This window comes from Moschus berezovskii, chromosome 8, assembly GCF_049115385.1.
Source record: "Moschus berezovskii isolate FMDL1 chromosome 8, NW_MosBer_1.0, whole genome shotgun sequence".
Taxonomy (NCBI): domain Eukaryota; kingdom Metazoa; phylum Chordata; class Mammalia; order Artiodactyla; family Moschidae; genus Moschus; species Moschus berezovskii.
This window is the reverse complement of record NC_142467.1, coordinates 101,531,594-101,547,535: the sequence shown is the minus strand read 5'-3', so window position 1 is coordinate 101,547,535 and position 15,942 is coordinate 101,531,594. Positions and strand designations below refer to the sequence as shown.

At 58.2% G+C, this 15,942-nt stretch overlaps 3 protein-coding genes across 3 annotated transcripts; 2 read left to right on the top strand and 1 right to left on the bottom strand.

Moving 5' to 3' along the window:
- Positions 1 to 1,067: 1,067 nt before the first annotated feature.
- SAMD1 (sterile alpha motif domain containing 1) lies at positions 1,068 to 4,581 on the top strand. Its single transcript, XM_055429527.2, has 6 exons — positions 1,068 to 1,152; positions 1,511 to 2,610; positions 3,033 to 3,327; positions 3,418 to 3,514; positions 3,626 to 3,737; positions 3,838 to 4,581. The coding sequence occupies exons 2-6, from the start codon at positions 1,666 to 1,668 to the stop codon at positions 3,994 to 3,996; spliced, it is 1,608 nt and encodes a 535-aa protein (XP_055285502.1). The 5' UTR covers positions 1,068 to 1,152; positions 1,511 to 1,665; the 3' UTR covers positions 3,997 to 4,581.
- Positions 4,582 to 4,794: 213 nt separating this feature from the next.
- Positions 4,795 to 8,660, top strand: C8H19orf67 (chromosome 8 C19orf67 homolog). Its single transcript, XM_055429530.2, has 6 exons — positions 4,795 to 6,140; positions 6,816 to 6,960; positions 7,081 to 7,181; positions 7,268 to 7,453; positions 7,912 to 8,046; positions 8,486 to 8,660. The coding sequence occupies exons 1-6, from the start codon at positions 5,803 to 5,805 to the stop codon at positions 8,658 to 8,660; spliced, it is 1,080 nt and encodes a 359-aa protein (XP_055285505.1). The 5' UTR covers positions 4,795 to 5,802.
- A 2,133-nt stretch (positions 8,661 to 10,793) lies between these two features.
- MISP3 (MISP family member 3) lies at positions 10,794 to 15,366 on the bottom strand. Its single transcript, XM_055431161.2, has 3 exons — positions 14,508 to 15,366; positions 13,921 to 13,994; positions 10,794 to 13,700 (listed from the first exon to the last, which is right to left on the bottom strand). The coding sequence occupies exons 1-3, from the start codon at positions 15,073 to 15,075 to the stop codon at positions 13,689 to 13,691; spliced, it is 654 nt and encodes a 217-aa protein (XP_055287136.1). The 5' UTR covers positions 15,076 to 15,366; the 3' UTR covers positions 10,794 to 13,688.
- Positions 15,367 to 15,942: the final 576 nt, after the last annotated feature.

Sequence of the window (15,942 nt, the reverse complement as noted above, 5' to 3'; positions counted from 1 at the left end):
TAAAGTGCCCCCTCCCCCGGGTTCAAGGCCAGGGTTGCTGGCGAGGGGCTGCTAGTTTTATTCACCCAGCAGCCTCCGCCCTCCACCCCCCATCTTGGGCGCTCCTCCTCTGCTTAGCTGTCAGCTGTCAATCACCGGTTCTCCCCCCCACCGCTACCATCCATTTGTGGTTTTTTCTCTCTTAATAGAAAAGTCGGGAGTCACCCCATTCATCCCCATATTTGTCCCTCTCATCATTTCTCCCCATCCCAGGAGGAGCTCTCAGGCCTGGCGTGGGGCCCCGGGTGGGCGCGGGGGTGATTCAACCTGTGTGCTGCGAAGGACGCAACTTCCTCTTGAACAGTGTGCTGTTGTAAACGTATTTGAAAACTATTATCAATAAAGTTTTGTTTAAAAAAAAGTGTCGCTAGTGTTCCTGATTTCGGTCACCCACCCACGCACCCCCAGGGGGTTGGAAAGAGAATTTCGGACCCCAGCGTCCAAGCTGATCAGCACCTGGCCTGGAGTCCTTGTAAAGCTGGGTTTAGCTGGAATTCAGCCACTCCCCTCCGCCCTGCCGAAGAAGGGGGCGCCAAACTGCCCTCTGACCCCAGATTAGGGGTCCCCACATTCTGAGGCGCACCCCCTCTGCGTCCAACGAGAGGCCGAAAGGGCGGGAGCTCTAGGGAGACGCTGGGGCCGGCGCGCCGGGAAGCCGAGCGGCGGCGGGGGCGGCCCTGGCAGGGGGGGTATGGGGTGGTGGAGACGGTGCGCGCCCCCCTCCCCGCGCAGGGCCAAGCACGCCCAAGGGGCGCGGAGGCGGCGGTGGTCCGAAGGTCCCTGCGGCGCCGGGCGAGCGCAGTGGCCCGGCCCGCGGGCGGCGAGTTCCCGGTAAGTGCGGTCCCGAGAGCGGAGCGCGCCGGGGAGGCGTGGAGAGGGGGGCTGGGCGCCGGGGACGTCTGGGTCCCGCGCCCAATGGCTGGAGGGCGGCCGAGCACCGCCCGCCCGCCCCGCCCGCCCCCTCTCCCCTCCCCCCGGCGCTCCCCTCCCCCTCCCCCGCCCGCCGCTTTCCCCCGCCCCCGCCCCGGCGCCAACTCCGCGGCGCCTCCTTAAAAAGCGCGCGGGAGTTGTAAGGGGGGGGCCGGGGCGAGCCGGAGTGAGCGAGAGCGCAGGGTAAAGGGGGCGGGCGGGGGGCCCGGGCTCCACCTTAAAAGCGGGCGCGTGGGGGTGGGAGGGAGGAAGGCGGGCGGCGGGGAGGAGGGAGGGAGGGAAGGAAGGGGGGTCGGAGTGTCCCGGGCGCAGGGCGCGCGTGCGGCGGCGGCGGCGGCGGGGAGGGGCCGGCCGCGCCGCGCTCCCCTCCTCCCTCCTCGCATCCCCGGCCCCGCGCGCGCCCAGCAGAAGCGGGTCTGTGTGTGCGTGCGTGCGAGTGAGTGAGTGTGTGCATATTTTTTCCTCTCTTTTCTTTCTCTCTCACTGTTTTTTCTCTCTCTCTCTCGCTCCCTCTCTCTCTCGTTTTTTTTTTTTTGCAAAGAAACAGCAGCGCCGCCGCCGCTCCGCCGAGGCGCTGCGCCCCCCGGGGGGGGAGGCGGAGGAGGCGGGCAGCGGCGGAGGGAGGGGTGCCGGGGAGGGGGGCGCCGCGCTGGGAGGGAGGCAGCGCGCACGGTGCAGCCGGGCCGGGCGGGAGGCATGGCGGGGCCCCCGGCCCTACCCCCGCCGGAGACGGCGGCGGCCGCCACCACGGCGGCCGCTGCCTCGTCGTCCGCCGCTTCCCCGCACTACCAAGAGTGGATCCTGGACACCATCGACTCGCTGCGCTCGCGCAAGGCGCGGCCGGACCTGGAGCGCATCTGCCGGATGGTGCGGCGGCGGCACGGCCCGGAGCCGGAGCGCACGCGCGCCGAGCTAGAGAAACTGATCCAGCAACGCGCCGTGCTCCGGGTCAGCTACAAGGGGAGCATCTCGTACCGCAACGCGGCGCGCGTCCAGCCGCCCCGGCGCGGAGCCACCCCGCCGGCCCCGCCGCGCGCCCCCCGCGGGGGCCCCGCTGCCGCCGCCGCGCCGCCGCCCACGCCCGCCCCGCCGCCACCGCCCGCGCCCGTCGCCGCCGCCGCCGCCCCGGCCCGGGCGCCCCGCGCGGCCGCCGCTGCTGCCGCCACAGCGCCCCCCTCGCCCGGCCCCGCGCAACCGGGCCCCCGCGCGCAGCGGGCCGCGCCCCTGGCCGCGCCGCCGCCCGCGCCCGCCGCTCCTCCGGCAGTGGCGCCCCCGGCCGGCCCGCGCCGCGCCCCCCCGCCCGCCGTCGCCGCCCGGGAGCCGCCGCTGCCGCCGGCGCCACAGCCACAGCAGCAGCCGCCGCCGCCGCCGCCGCAGCCACAGCAGCCGCCGGAGGGGGGCGCGGCGCGGGCCGGCGGCCCGGCTCGGCCCGTGAGCCTGCGGGAAGTCGTGCGCTACCTCGGGGGTAGCGGCGGCGCCGGTGGCCGCCTGACCCGCGGCCGCGTGCAGGGTTTGCTAGAGGAGGAGGCGGCGGCTCGGGGCCGCCTGGAGCGCACTCGTCTCGGAGCGCTCGCGCTGCCCCGCGGGGACAGGCCCGGGCGGGCGCCCCCGGCCGCCAGCGCCCGCGCGTCGCGGAGCAAGGTGAGCGCGCCGCGGAAGGGGGCGCCGTGCGGTGGGCAGGTGCTGGCGAAGTTGGTGGCGGGGCGAGCGTCCCAGGAGGAAGCGGGCCGCGGGCGGCCGGGGCTTTGCGCTTCTTCCGTGCGGGCTCGGCGGGTGGTGGGTGACCTTGGCAAGTGACTTGATCTTCACCAGCCTCAGTTTCCTCCGCTGTAAAACGCGACTTAATAACAGTAGCGACCTCTTGGGGTTGTTGAGCGAGTTTAGTGAGATTTGGCTACTGAGAGCTTTATTAACACAGAGCCTGGCACGGAGTGGATGTGTAAAAGTTAGTCCGTGTTGGTATTAAAGGTGGTGGTGAGGCTGTCCGCTTGGTCCTGGATCCCCGGGTCGGGCCCAGGGCGAGAACAGCTACTGCCCTTACGGGCCTCCCTCTCTTGCACCAGAGGGGTGGAGAAGAGCGAGTGCTTGAGAAGGAGGAGGAGGATGAAGATGACGAAGATGAAGATGATGAAGATGAAGTGTCTGAGGGCTCCGAGGTGCCCGAGGGAGACCGTCCTGCAGGTGCCCAACACCACCAGCTTAATGGCGAGCGGGGCCCTCAGAGTGCCAAGGAAAGGGTCAAGGAGTGGACGCCCTGTGGACCCCACCAGGGCCAGGATGAAGGACGCGGGCCAGCACCAGGCAGTGGCACCCGTCAAGTGTTCTCGATGGCCGCCATGAATAAGGAAGGGGGATCAGGTAAGGACCCCTCTGGGTGGGGGAGGGTGGCTGGTGGGAAGGAACCGAACCCCAAGACAAAACCACAGGCATCTGTTTTTTATTTCCCAGCCTCTGCTGCCACTGGGCCTGACTCCCCATCCCCCGTGCCTTTGCCCCCAGGAAAACCAGCCCTACCTGGGGCTGATGGGACCCCCTTTGGCTGTCCGTAAGTTGCAGTGTTTGAGAGAGGGGCTGGGGGGGGCGGTGCTGCCCAGGTGTGTGTGTGATAGAACCACAGGAGCATCACTGCTCACCGGTTTCCTCTGTTTCAACACAGTTCAGGGCGAAAGGAGAAGCCAGCTGATCCTGTGGAGTGGACGGTGACAGATGTGGTAGAGTACTTCACCGAGGCTGGCTTCCCAGAGCAGGCGACAGCTTTCCAAGAGCAGGTGGGTTCCGCCCCTCAACTTAGCCCCAGGGTCTCAGTGGGGGTGCATTCTGACCCTGCTCTCTCTCTCTCTCCCTCCCTTTCTCCTCCGTCCCACCCAGGAAATCGATGGCAAGTCTTTGCTGCTCATGCAACGCACAGACGTGCTGACCGGCCTGTCCATCCGCCTCGGCCCAGCCCTGAAAATCTACGAGCACCATATCAAGGTGCTGCAGCAAGGCCACTTTGAGGAGGATGACCCCGACGGCTTTCTAGGCTGAGCGCCCAGCCTCACACCCCTGCCCGGACCCACTCCAGTCTCCGTCTCACCCAAGGCCCCCAAGAGTCTGGGAGCTGGACCGGGAACACCCTCAGCCCTCGTAACAGATTCTAGTGAGGGGGCATTCCTACTCACCTTTCCCCAACATACACGCCTCTGGCTCCCCCAGCACATCCTGTACTCCCTGACAAAGGAGTATGGGGTGGGACAGGGCCTATTCCTTTCACCCCAGGAGGCCAACCCTCCCCCCCAACCCAGTCTAGGACATTTTGGGGGAAGAAAATGGGGCCTCCCCTCTTCCCTAGATCCTCTTCTGTTCAGCCAGATATTTCCTATATCAGTGTTTTATTCTGCCTGTTCATTTTGGTGGGTGGCCTTTCCTCTCTCCCCCACCACCGAGGCCCCTCCCCAGTCTGGCCCTGGCCTCCAGCCCCTGGGAGCAGCTGGGAAGAGGGTCCCTGGATCTTCCCTACCCTTCCTCCCTTTTCTTTCTGTTCGTTGTTGCTCCAGCTGGCCGTATTGCTTTTTAATATTGCACCGAAGGTTTTTTAAATAAAATTTTAAAAAAAGAGAGAAGAAAAAAATGCTATGGAGTCCATTTCATGAGTAGTGGGGGGAGGGGGAGAAGAGCCACAGCGGCCCCCTGGGAGTCTTGGGTTTGCAGGACAAAGCTGTGTGAGGAGGGAGACTAGGTAGTGAGTGGTGCTGCCTCAGAGCTGGCTGTAATTTTGACAGTAACTGTTCCAGGAGAACAGGATTATTTGTTTCTTCTGCCATCTCTCCTTTCCCAGAATAGTCCCTGGGCACACAGTAGGTGCTCAAATATTTGTTAAGTGACTAGCAGTTAACTCTAGGTTTTATGAGCATTCTCTGGGTTCTCACCAGAGCCCCATGAGGCAAAGCTCATAAAAAAAAAAAAACAACACTTTATAGACCTGGCAACTGGCTCATCACTGCAAAGATGCTGGCTCAGTCACACAGGGTGGGGTCAGACACCTGTCATTCTTTCCCAGCATCTTTAAGTATAATTAATGTATTTGGCTTCAGACCTCTGTATCTGACCACCTTTGCATGTTAACAAAGAATCCAACCCACAACTTGGGGGGCAGAAGTCTGTTCTGGGCCCATGGTAGGGTCCCCAGTCCTCAAGGTCTTTTTCATAAAAGGGACAGGAGGGACTGGGCCATCAGATGAGATCATGAGATGGGAAAATCTTTTCCAAGTGAAGATTTTTATTGTTAGTAATAGTGACAACTACTACATCACAAGAGCCTAGTAAGTTCTAATGCAGTTTCTCAATTCCATTAAGATTTTTTTTTTAAATACAGATTCCAGGGCCTGGGGGTCAGAGTCAGCGAGCGGGGCGGGGCCTTCCTTGATTTCTATACTTGCAACCCCGGGGGATTGACGCGCGGTGAAGATCCCTCCTCCCTAGGAAACCACCTCCGAGAGTCAGATGCGCGGGCCCCAGGCCGCGCCCCCACGACACCGCCGCGCCCGCAGCAGTCCAGGTCACCTCCCCCGGAGGCGCACCCCACTGTCAGGTTCCGGGAGCGCGCGTATGCGCGGGGCGCCGCTGCCGCGCAGCGCGGGCAGGAGCGGCGCGCCCCTCCGGCGTGTTGAAATTCAAATGAGACGAAGTCCCTCCACGCGGCGCCGGCAGGGAGGTCGAGGCCGGGGTGAACTGGAGGAGGGACGCGCTCCCAGGCCAGGCAGGTCCGAGGTACCCTGGGCGGGGTCGAACCCGCGGCCAGTGTGAGCAGCGGAGGCTTAAAGAGCTCCGGTGGTCCCCGCCTCTTGCCGCACGATGGCAACCGAACAGTGGTTCGTGGGGCCGCTCCCCGCCGGGTCTGGGGAAACGTCGCCCCTGGACGACTTGGAATCTGGGGCACAGCCCTGCGAAGACCCCTCGTGGTCGCCTCCCCCTGGCGGACCTGGGAACCCACCCGAGGCGGAGCCCGAGAACGATGTTCAGGGACAGCTGCCCGAGGCCTCCACCTCTACGCCTTCCCCGGAGCGTCTGGCCCCAGGCCCCCGGCCCACCCCTCCTCGCCTGCCTTTGGACACCATGTTCAGCCCCATCACCGAACAGCTCTGCTACTTGCTTAAGAAGGCAGATGATTTCCAGAGCTACTTGCTCTACAGGTGATGCTCGACCGGGTCCTAGATCCTACCATGGATAAGGAGACAGAGGAGGGTTTAACAAAATGGGCGAAATACACTAGGTTTTCATTGGGAGCTAGACGAAGTAAATGACACTAGATGATTAGCAACCCAATTTCAGAGTTATGAGAACTGTGTAGAAATTTGGGGTTAGGGAGGGCGGACTTCTATGTGGGCTCTTGAGGTTGCCAAACTGCTAGAACTTTTCTCCCACTTTTAAACTATTGGCTTAAGTTTCGAACCTTGGGCAGGCTAAACAAAACCTATCTGGGCCAGATTTGGCCTGCTAGCTACCAGTTTGAAACCTCAGAGGATAATATGATTCCCAGACCAAGGGAAGGGGGACTGTGATGCTCACAGATCAATGTCCATTGGAATCCCCTGGGAGGTTGTTTAAATCCTAGATTTCTGAGCTTCACCCAGGAAATAGTAGTAGGTCAAAGTCAGACGTGGGACTCAGGTGTCTGCATTTTAACAAGTGTTTCACATGTCTTTGATGATGGTGGTCCTGAAAGGTCCTCTGAGAAAGGCCTGACACTGCAGGAGTTTGTTCGTAGTGGGAATCCAGACCAGGGATACAGGTGGGAGGGGTGAGTAGAATGGGAGAAATTGGTGGGGGAACCGAGGACTCAGTCAAAGGCTCGCTTCTCCCTTCAGCAGGGACCGAGTGCAGAAGGAACAGTTGGCAAAGGCCATGCCCACCTTCTTGCAGATGTGTGAGCCCTACTTCCTGTACCTGGAGGCAGCTGCTCGGAGCATGCCCCCCATCTATGGAGCCCTGCAGGAGCTGATCCGAAAGGGGGTGTGTGTGGAGCAGGTTTCCTAGACCCTGATGCCCCTTTCTGCATCCCTCAGGCCTGGGGGATGGGGAGGATGCTCCTGGAAGGCCAACTAATCTCGTTATGCCCCCTCTTCCATACAGCTGCTGGAGATCTCCCAACAACTCACTCTTCGCCTGGAACAGCTGGTCCTAATGTATGCCTCATTTGGGTTCGTGAACTTGGAGGAGACTGACCCCCTAAGGTAAAAGCATAAGAGATTTGGCTTGGGGTCAGGGGTGGAGGAGCCCAGGGCATAGCCTCATTCCCCACTCTTGAATCTCCTGCCAGCATCTCCTGTTTCTTCTGTGGGAGGTTCTCCATCAGTTCTTCCCACGAAGTGTCCATCTTCAGATACTGTGCCCCTGCCGCCTACACCGCCAGCCGCTTCCCCCGATACCTCTATAAGAAGATGCGCTGGAACCTGGAAACCACCGCAGAGCCCAGCAGCCGGGAACAAGATTCCCACGTGGATTAGTGAGTCCCCTTATCAGAATCCAAGTCCTCTCCCTAGCTATGGGAGAATGCCAGTTTGGGCCACTGAACCACCACCAAAGTGGAAAGCCAAGCAGGAATTCAAGAACCTTTGCAAGGTCATCCTCACTTTAAATATACATACAAACAACATAGATCAATTCAGTTCAGTTCAGTCGCTCAGTCGTGTCCGACTCTTTGCGACCCCATGAATCACAGCACGCCAGGCCTCCCTGTCCATCACCAACTTCCGGAGTTTGCCCCCATCAAAATAGAAGTACTTATCTTAAAAAAGTAGGCTGACAGGGAGAAAAGGCCTCAGTATTGTCACATGCCTACCTGAGAACCTGAAGGCAACTTTTGATGAGTTTCCACTTTACCTCCAAAATTAAAGCCCTCAAACAGAAGACCTAAGAAACTACCCACTGCTCACTTTTAATTGCTGCCCCTTCGCCTCCCAGCTACTTCCTATGCTATAGAGATACATGGGAAGACACAGGCAAGAGTCCAGCTAATTCCTGCCCCCAGATTCAGAAGCTGTGGTCCATCGGCCGATGGGTGCCCCTAGGACCAGCCGAGGATGACCTTTATTCATGGTAGGAGCCAGGGCAATGGTAAGGTGGGTGGGGTCTGGGGGGAGGGACAAAAACCAACCAGAGACCATCTGCCCCCCTCAACACTGTTACCATTGATAATAATGAATTTTATTGTGCCCTGAACAGCGTTTATGCAGACTCATGTAACAACCCACTTAGGTCTATACTACTAGCCCCATTTTACAAAGGAAACAGGTGTTCAGAGAGGTTAAGTTACCTGCCGAAGGACACACAGCTCGTTGAGCAATCAGCCAGGTCACGGATAAAACTGCTCAGCCTCCCAGAGCCTTACCCTTTAGGTTTCTCATCAACAAGGAAACCACTTTCCCACCCCCAGCTGAAACAAAGCCTCTTTCAGCCACAGCCTTTCGCTCAAGGGGAGGGGCTCCCGAGTAGCAGGGAACGCTCACGTCCTGGCCTGTCTGTTCCTGGCCCCCAGGATTTTGTGCCCGCAGCCGCCTGGGGACTACCAGCAGCTGCTGACCATCGGCTTCGAGGAGCCGTCGCACATGCTGGCCACCGACCTGCTGGTGCAGATCCTCACGGGCCAGGCAGGCACGGCTCGGCCCCCGAGCGCCGCCGGGCCCGCGGCGTGGGCCGCGCAGGAATCTTGAACCTGGAGACAGGGTGGGAGCTGGAGCTTGACAGTTCCAAACTCCAGGAGAGGGGGTAGGGGAGGGGCTCACTCGTTCTCCTAGTGCGGCTCGGCCTGCCTTCCAAGGGGCCAGGCCGAGCCGGCCCGTCCGCACTGGATCCGCCCCGGCCGCGGAGCCCTGCTTGTGAACACACCAGTTTTGTGTTAAATAAAAGAAAGAAAGAGGTCAGAGGCTCAGCGTCCGCTCAGAGCGCCGCTCCCCTCCCCTTGGGGAGAGGAGGCCCCGCCCACTAGCTGTGGCCTTCTGGGTAATGTAGTCTTATGGAAACAAAACTGTGGTCCGGTAACTGGCCCACGGGAGCTCAGAGCATGCGTACGGGCTGGTACGAAGCAAGAAGGGAAGTAGCGGCTCCGGTCAACAACCGGAACCCAGATAACCGCAAGTTTCGGGTAGCGAGGAAATTCAACGCCCACTGTGAGAAGGAACGCAGGGCTACGCCCACTCTCATGTTTTGACCCGGAAATTATTTCCCTGTACCGAAAAAGACTATATTTCCCGACGTGCCCCAGCAAAGGGCCGGCGATCAGTTTCCTAAGCGCTGAGGTTGGATCTTTCTCTTCCAGCTTTTGGGTCATGGCTTGAGCAGGTCGCTGTACCCTCCTGAGGTGTCCGGGGCGTGGGCTGGGTGGGAGAGCGGTGAGGCACTTCAACTTGGAAACGCTAAGCTTCACCCTAGCCTTGGACTGAAAAGGAGACAGGGTTGAGAGGTGAACCCGCCTATCTAGAGCTTCAGAGACCAAGTGGTGGTGCCTGGACCTGATAGCAACTGGTCACTTGCCAGGGAAGGATTATCCTTCTCATTCGGCTGTCACTCAGCTGCGAGTTACCCACCCCTCTCCCCTTAAACTAACGGACACCTTTTGATTCCCTCTAGCATTTTCAGTGGAGAAGGCAGTGGCAACCCACTCCAGTACTCTTGCCTGGAAAATCCCATGGACAGAGGAGCCTGGTAGGTTACAGTCCATGGGATCGCGAAGAGTCCAACACGACTGAGCAACTTCACTTTCACTTTTCACTTTCATGCATTGGAGAAGGAAATGGCAACCCACTCCAGTGTTCTTGCCTGGAGAATCCCAGGGATGGCAGAGCCTGGTGGGCAGCCGTCTATGGGGTCGCACAGAGTCGGACACGACTGAAGCGACTTAGCAGCAGCATTTTCAGAGTTGGAGGAGAGACTTGGAGCCCTACTTACCTAATAGTCCCTGACACATAATATTATCATGTGTTATGATTATCCCAGTTTACAAATTATAAAAATAGAAACGTGAAATGAATCATGATTAACCAAAACCCTTGTCTTTTTGGAGTGGGAGTAGAGCCTTCTGGTGACAATTTCTGACTGCACCAAGGATTTTTTAGTCCACAACCCAGGAGTTTGAATGAGTCCAAACGGGTTCTGAAGTGCCCTAATACTGAGTCAAGGCCCCTCTTGAGTTCACCACCACCACTGTTTAGACTCAGTTCAGTTCAGTTTTGTTCAGTCGCTCAGTCCTGTCCAACTCTTTGCAACCCCATGAACTGCAGCACACCAGGCCTCCCTGTGCATCACCAACTCATGTAGCCTACCCAAACTCGTCTATTGAGTCAGTGATGCCATCCAACCATCTCATCCTCTGTCATCCCCTTCTCCTCCTGCCCTCAATCTTTCCCAGCATCAGGGTCTTTTCAAATGAGTCAGCTCTTCGAATCAGGTGGCCAAATTATTGGAGTTTCAGCTTCAACATCAGTCCTTCCAGTGAACACCCAGGACTGATCTCCTTTAGGATGGACTGGTTGGATCTCCTTGCAGTCCAAGGGACTCTCGAGTCTTCTCCAACACCACAGTTCAAAAAGCATCAATTCTTTGGCGCTTAGTTTTCCTTATAGTCCAACTCTCACATCCATACATGACTACTGGAAAACTGTTTAGACTAGTCTAGTCCAATAGAAATTTGAGCTACAAATGCGAGTCACCTATGTAATTGCAAATTTTTAAGAGCCATATTAAAAGAATAAAGAGGTCAGACTTTTAGTGATATTTTTATTTAGCCCAAGATATCCAAAATATTTTTGCAACATACAATCAGTGTAAGAAATTGAGGTACCCCCTTTTTTTTGCACTAGGTTTTTGAAATCTGTGTATTTTGCACTTACAGCACATCTCAATTTGGACTAGCCACAGGCCACATAAAACTAGATTTCTGGGGTGGTGGCAGTACCAGGAGAAGGAAACAGGTTTGATTTCCTGGGTCCTGTTGGTCAGGAGGGAAGCCCTGGTGGCTCAGTGATAAAGAACCTGCCTGCCAATGCAGGAGATGGGGGTGGGGCGGTTTCCATCCCTGAGTGGGGAAGATCTCCTGGAGAAGGAAATGGCAACCCACTCCAGTATTTTTGCCTGGGAAAATCCCATGGACAGATGAGCCTGGTGGGATGTATAGTTCATAGGGTTGTAAAAGAATCGGGCATAACTTAGTAACTAAGCAACCAGTAGTTGCTCAGGAACTGTCTACACCCCTGATTCTCTAACTTTAGAATCACTGGAGAGCTTAATCACTAAGTCTGGGATGGAACTTTTTTCTTACAAGATCCCAAGTGATGCTGATGTTTCTCATCCAGACCCCACACTTTGAGCCTATATCGACCTATATCGAGCCTACGTTGACCTCGTGGCTCTCAAACTTGGCTCCATGTTAGAAACACCTGAGTAGCTTTATTAATGCCAAAGCCTCTATCAGAATCTGATTTATTTGACATAAGCATGCCTCAGGTAACTTTAATATGCAAGAAAGTTCATGAAGCCAGGTCTACATTTAAGTTCTGTCAACTTGACATACTTAGCTCTTAGCTCCTCTGCAGGGGATTAAGAACAGGTTCTTGGTGTTTCCATTTTCCATCTTGGCAGTGTTGGCTCTGAACTGTGGTGTTGAAGACTTGAGAGTTCCTCAAACTGCAAGATCAAACTAGTCAATCCTAAAGGAAATCAATCCTGAATATTCATTGGAAGGACTGATGCTCCAATCCTTAGGCCCCCTGATGCAAAGAGCTGACTCATTAGAAAAGATCCTGATGCTGGGAAAGATTGAAGGCAGGAGAAGGGGACAACAGAGGACAAGATGATTGGATGGCATCACCAACTCAATGGACATGAGTTTGAGCAAGCTCAAGGAGATGGTGAAGGACAGGGAAGCCTGGTGTGCTGCAGTCCCTGGGGTTGCAAAGAGTCAGAGATGATTGAGCAACTGAACAACAAATGCTGGCTGTTTCCTGTCTTTCTCTCCATTCCTCCCAGAGTCACGGTCAAGCATGTGGTCAGTGTGCAGATGATGGGGTCAGGGGTGGGTCCTTGGGCTGAGCTACTGTTGGGGTGCAATGCTGTGTGAACTAGACCCAGGCATAAATCCAGGAGTTTAAACAATGATTCTACAAGCCTTTTCTGGGTCTCAGCGCACCTCTAAGAATTTGATACATTAAAACTGAAGAATATACTGCACTGATGCAGCTTTACAGCTTATCTTGAACCCCATCGGGGGGGCCTTGGACCCCTTGTCTTGGGACCAAGGGAAGTTAAGGAGGGCTTGCCAACTGAGTCACAAGCCCTACTGCAACAGGTATTGTTTGCTGTCTGCTCCTACCTCCCACCAATTAAAGTTTTCTAAATAGTCACAATTATTTAAAGTTCAGTAGATTTCTCCTTTAAAGATGATTTCCAGTTACTTTGGGGTTTTTTGGTTTTGTTTTGTTTTAATTTTTTGGCTGCACCACAGGGGTTGTGGGATCTTAGTTCCCAAACCTGGGATTGAATGAGGGCCTTCCTTCGGCAGTGAAATCATGAAATCCTAACCACTGGACTGCCAGGGAATTCCCTCCAGTTGCTTTTGGAAAACAGAGACTTGACACTACTGAGGTCATTCATTGAAAGCACTGGTGATAGGGAGGAACCCCCTACCTCCTTTCTGTTGAAACAAGGTCTTTGTTTTACAGCACACCCTCTCTCTCTTTTAATATCTGTCTGGGGTCTGTAAGGGCTTCGCTGGTGGCTAAGATGGTAAAGAATCTGCGTGCAATTTTGGAGACCCAAGTTTCATCCCTGGGTTGGGAGGCAACTCACTCAGTATTCTTGCCTGGAGAATTCCATGGACTGAGGAGCCTGGCGAGCTGCAGTTAATGGCATCTCAAAGAGTCGGAAACGACTGAGCAGCTAACACACACACACTGGGGTCTGTAAACGTGTGAGGTTTACAATTGATAGGCAGATTATTAATGGCCTTACATGCCCTGCTAAGGAGCTTGAACTACCACCACCACTTTTTTTTTTTTTTTTTTGGTAGCTATTGTTTATATCCCCAGGGCGGGAACAGCCTCTTATCACTTCTGTCGAGCCAGCACCATGCTCAGGGCACGTCGTTTGGCACCAATAAAGTTGAAATCTAGAAAGGGAGGGCATGAGTTCGTTTGTCCCAAAGCCACAGTTCGCGCCCGCATCGCTAGAGGGCACTAGGACCCCGGCAGGGCCGGGGGTGACCAGCGGCCACGGAACCGGGCGACAAGGGGACATTCTGCATTCCGGCTGGCGCCTCCCGTATATCTCAGGCCTTCCTCGTCTCGCTGTGCTCCTGCCCCACCCCAGGAGAAGAGAACCCAGAAGAAAACAGTCTGCACTGTCCAGAAAGAAAGGGCTTTATTGGGGAGTAGGGGCAGCCTAGGACCCCTGTCCTCTAACAGACAAGGCCAGAAGGAGAGGCTAAGTTAGGTGGAGAAGGGCTGGGCAGTTTTACTGGCGGGGTGGTGGCGGCGGTGTTTCCCAATGGGGACTAACAGTTTTATAGAAGATTCTGGTCAGTTTCACAAAGTCAGGTTCAAGGATGCTGATCGATTGCGTCTTCCCCGGCAGAGACCTGCGGCCCTTCTCCAGGTCTTTCGCGGATCCGGAGGGCACTCCTGAGCGCCCGGGCCTGAGGGTCTACCGGGCATGTTACTTTCCTCCGGGGACCCCAGAGGGCCGGAATCTCAAGGCTCCTCCTGCCAGGGGGAGGGGCCAGACCAAAGGCAAATCTTAGCGGCGCGCGCACCGCGAAATGGGGCAGTATGGGCCCTAGGACCACCGCCTCTTTTTCACCCGCGGGCCACGCCCGGGACTTTGGGTCCTAGCCCAGTGACTTCCCAGGTAGCCCTTTCGCTAGCCCAGTTTTCTCCCACGCAGAGGGTTGGGGTACCGGCAGGAGGGGAAAGGGGTTCCCACCTGTTTCAGACCGTTCTCCGAAGCCTTTCTGCGAGGAGGCCAGATCACCGCTAGCTTTCCGTCGCCCCTGCTCACTGCGGAGGAAGGGGCGCTCAGCTGGGATTGTCACCCCCTCCCCGCCTTACCAGCAGGAGGCGGCCAGGACGAAGGAAAGCAGCCGCGCCCCTTAAACACACACAGGCGTTCACCACCCCCTCCTCCCCATGGAGGCCTCCGTCCCGAGGGAGGAGGGAGGAACCCTAGGGAGGGGGAAGGCGAACAAACCCAGAGTGAGGAGGTAGAAACCAGAAAGTTCAGAGGGGGAGATCTGGATGTGCCAGAACCCAGGGAGGGTCCCTGAGGACCCGACAAAGACATCTGGGATCCTCCTCCCTTCCCCCACCACAAGCCTAGGTGGGGTGGGTCTGGAGCATAGGGACGGTCAGTCCAGAAAGGGTGGGCAGAGAGAGGAGAGTCGAGAGGGGTGTCCGGGGAGTTTGGGAGACAGGAAGGGGGACCCTGAGGATTAGAGGGCCATTGGAGTGGGGGAGTAGGTGAAAGCGGCTGGAGCCCTGGGAATCCCCAGCGTTGGGGCGCCGGTGGCTTACCCGTTAGGCTGGGCGCGGGCTCCTTGAACTCGGCGGTGCCGTAGAGGCTCAGCCGCTGGCGCTGCAGCTCCCGCTCGCGCTCATTCACCTCGCGCACCTCCTGCTCCAGCAGCGACGGTGCGATGGGCGGCGGTGCGCGAGCCAGCAATGGACACCGGCCCTGTACGACTGAATGCGGCCGGCCTCCGGGCTCGGGCAGCCGCTGCGTGTCTGCGCTGCCCTCCGCCGCGGGTGAGGAGTAGCACCCGCCAGCAGCCTCGAAGAAGCGCTTGAGCTCGCCCAGCGGCTGCGGCGGCGGCCGGGCGCTCTGCTTAGGGACCTCGGGGCGCGCCAGCGCCGCCTGCCGATAGGCCTCCCGCTCGATGTCTCGCTGCATCTGCGCGCCCGCCCGAGCGCGCTCCAAAGCGCGCGGGAGCGCGGGGCTGGGGCCCGGCAGGCTGAGCACCGGCCGTACGCGCAGTTCGACGAGTTCACTGCCCGCGCGACCTGGGCTTAGGCCCCGACTCCGGCGCAAGCTTTCCTCGCGTTCGCAGCTGCGGCGGATTTCGCGCTCGATGGGCGTCTCCATAAGTGGCTCCTCAAGGGGATGTTGTAGGGTCTCCGAACGCAACTGGAGGGCTTCCGAGTTCGACTCAGAGGTGGTTTCCGGACCTTGAGAGAGACACTGCTCCAGGAGCCCGATGCCTGGCGCTTCAGACGGTTCAGGGTCGTCGCTTCCTTGCCCAGGACTCTCAAAGTCCCCAGCTGCGGTCCGCCCCAGGACGCTCTGCGTCCTGCCTCGCTGATGGTCCGAGGATTTCCCTCTCTTGCTCGGCGGTCTCCGCGCCCTGGTCTGGGGAGGGCACGGGGACGTCGGTATTCACCTCTGCGGCGGGCTTGGGAATTTCGCTATAAGCCGGGGGATTCAGGCCCAGGCGCTTCGGACGACCCCAGGGCTCCGTTCTGCCGCCCAGGAGCCTAGGTGTCCAGGGTTGGGAGCAGCTCGGAAGCCTTAGCTCCCAGCGCTGGAGTTTTGATGCCCAGAGCTGGGACACCCTGCCCTGCGCAGCACCTGTGGTTGCAATTGCCGTCCGCGGGTTCCAAGGCGTCGCCCGCACGGGCCACTTCTCTGACCCGCCCCTGGCCTCCAAGAACTGCCCTCGGGGGCAGGGCCGGGCACCGCCCCCTGCACCTGCAGGCCGGACTCGGGGCCCCGCCCTGGCCCCGCCCCCAAGGGGGGGCGCCTCAGCTGGGCACTGGGTTTGGTCCACTGACGCGCCTGTCAGCTCCCGGCATTGGATGTTTTAGAAGAGAGCTTCCCTAGACCTAGCCTGCTACCTGGGGGCGCCAGTCTAGATGCAGTGTTCACTCAATGGGCGCCACCCTGGCACCTTTTCGGGCTCACGTTCCCGGCATTACCAGGGGGCTTGGGCCCACCCAGCTGCACGCCTGACTG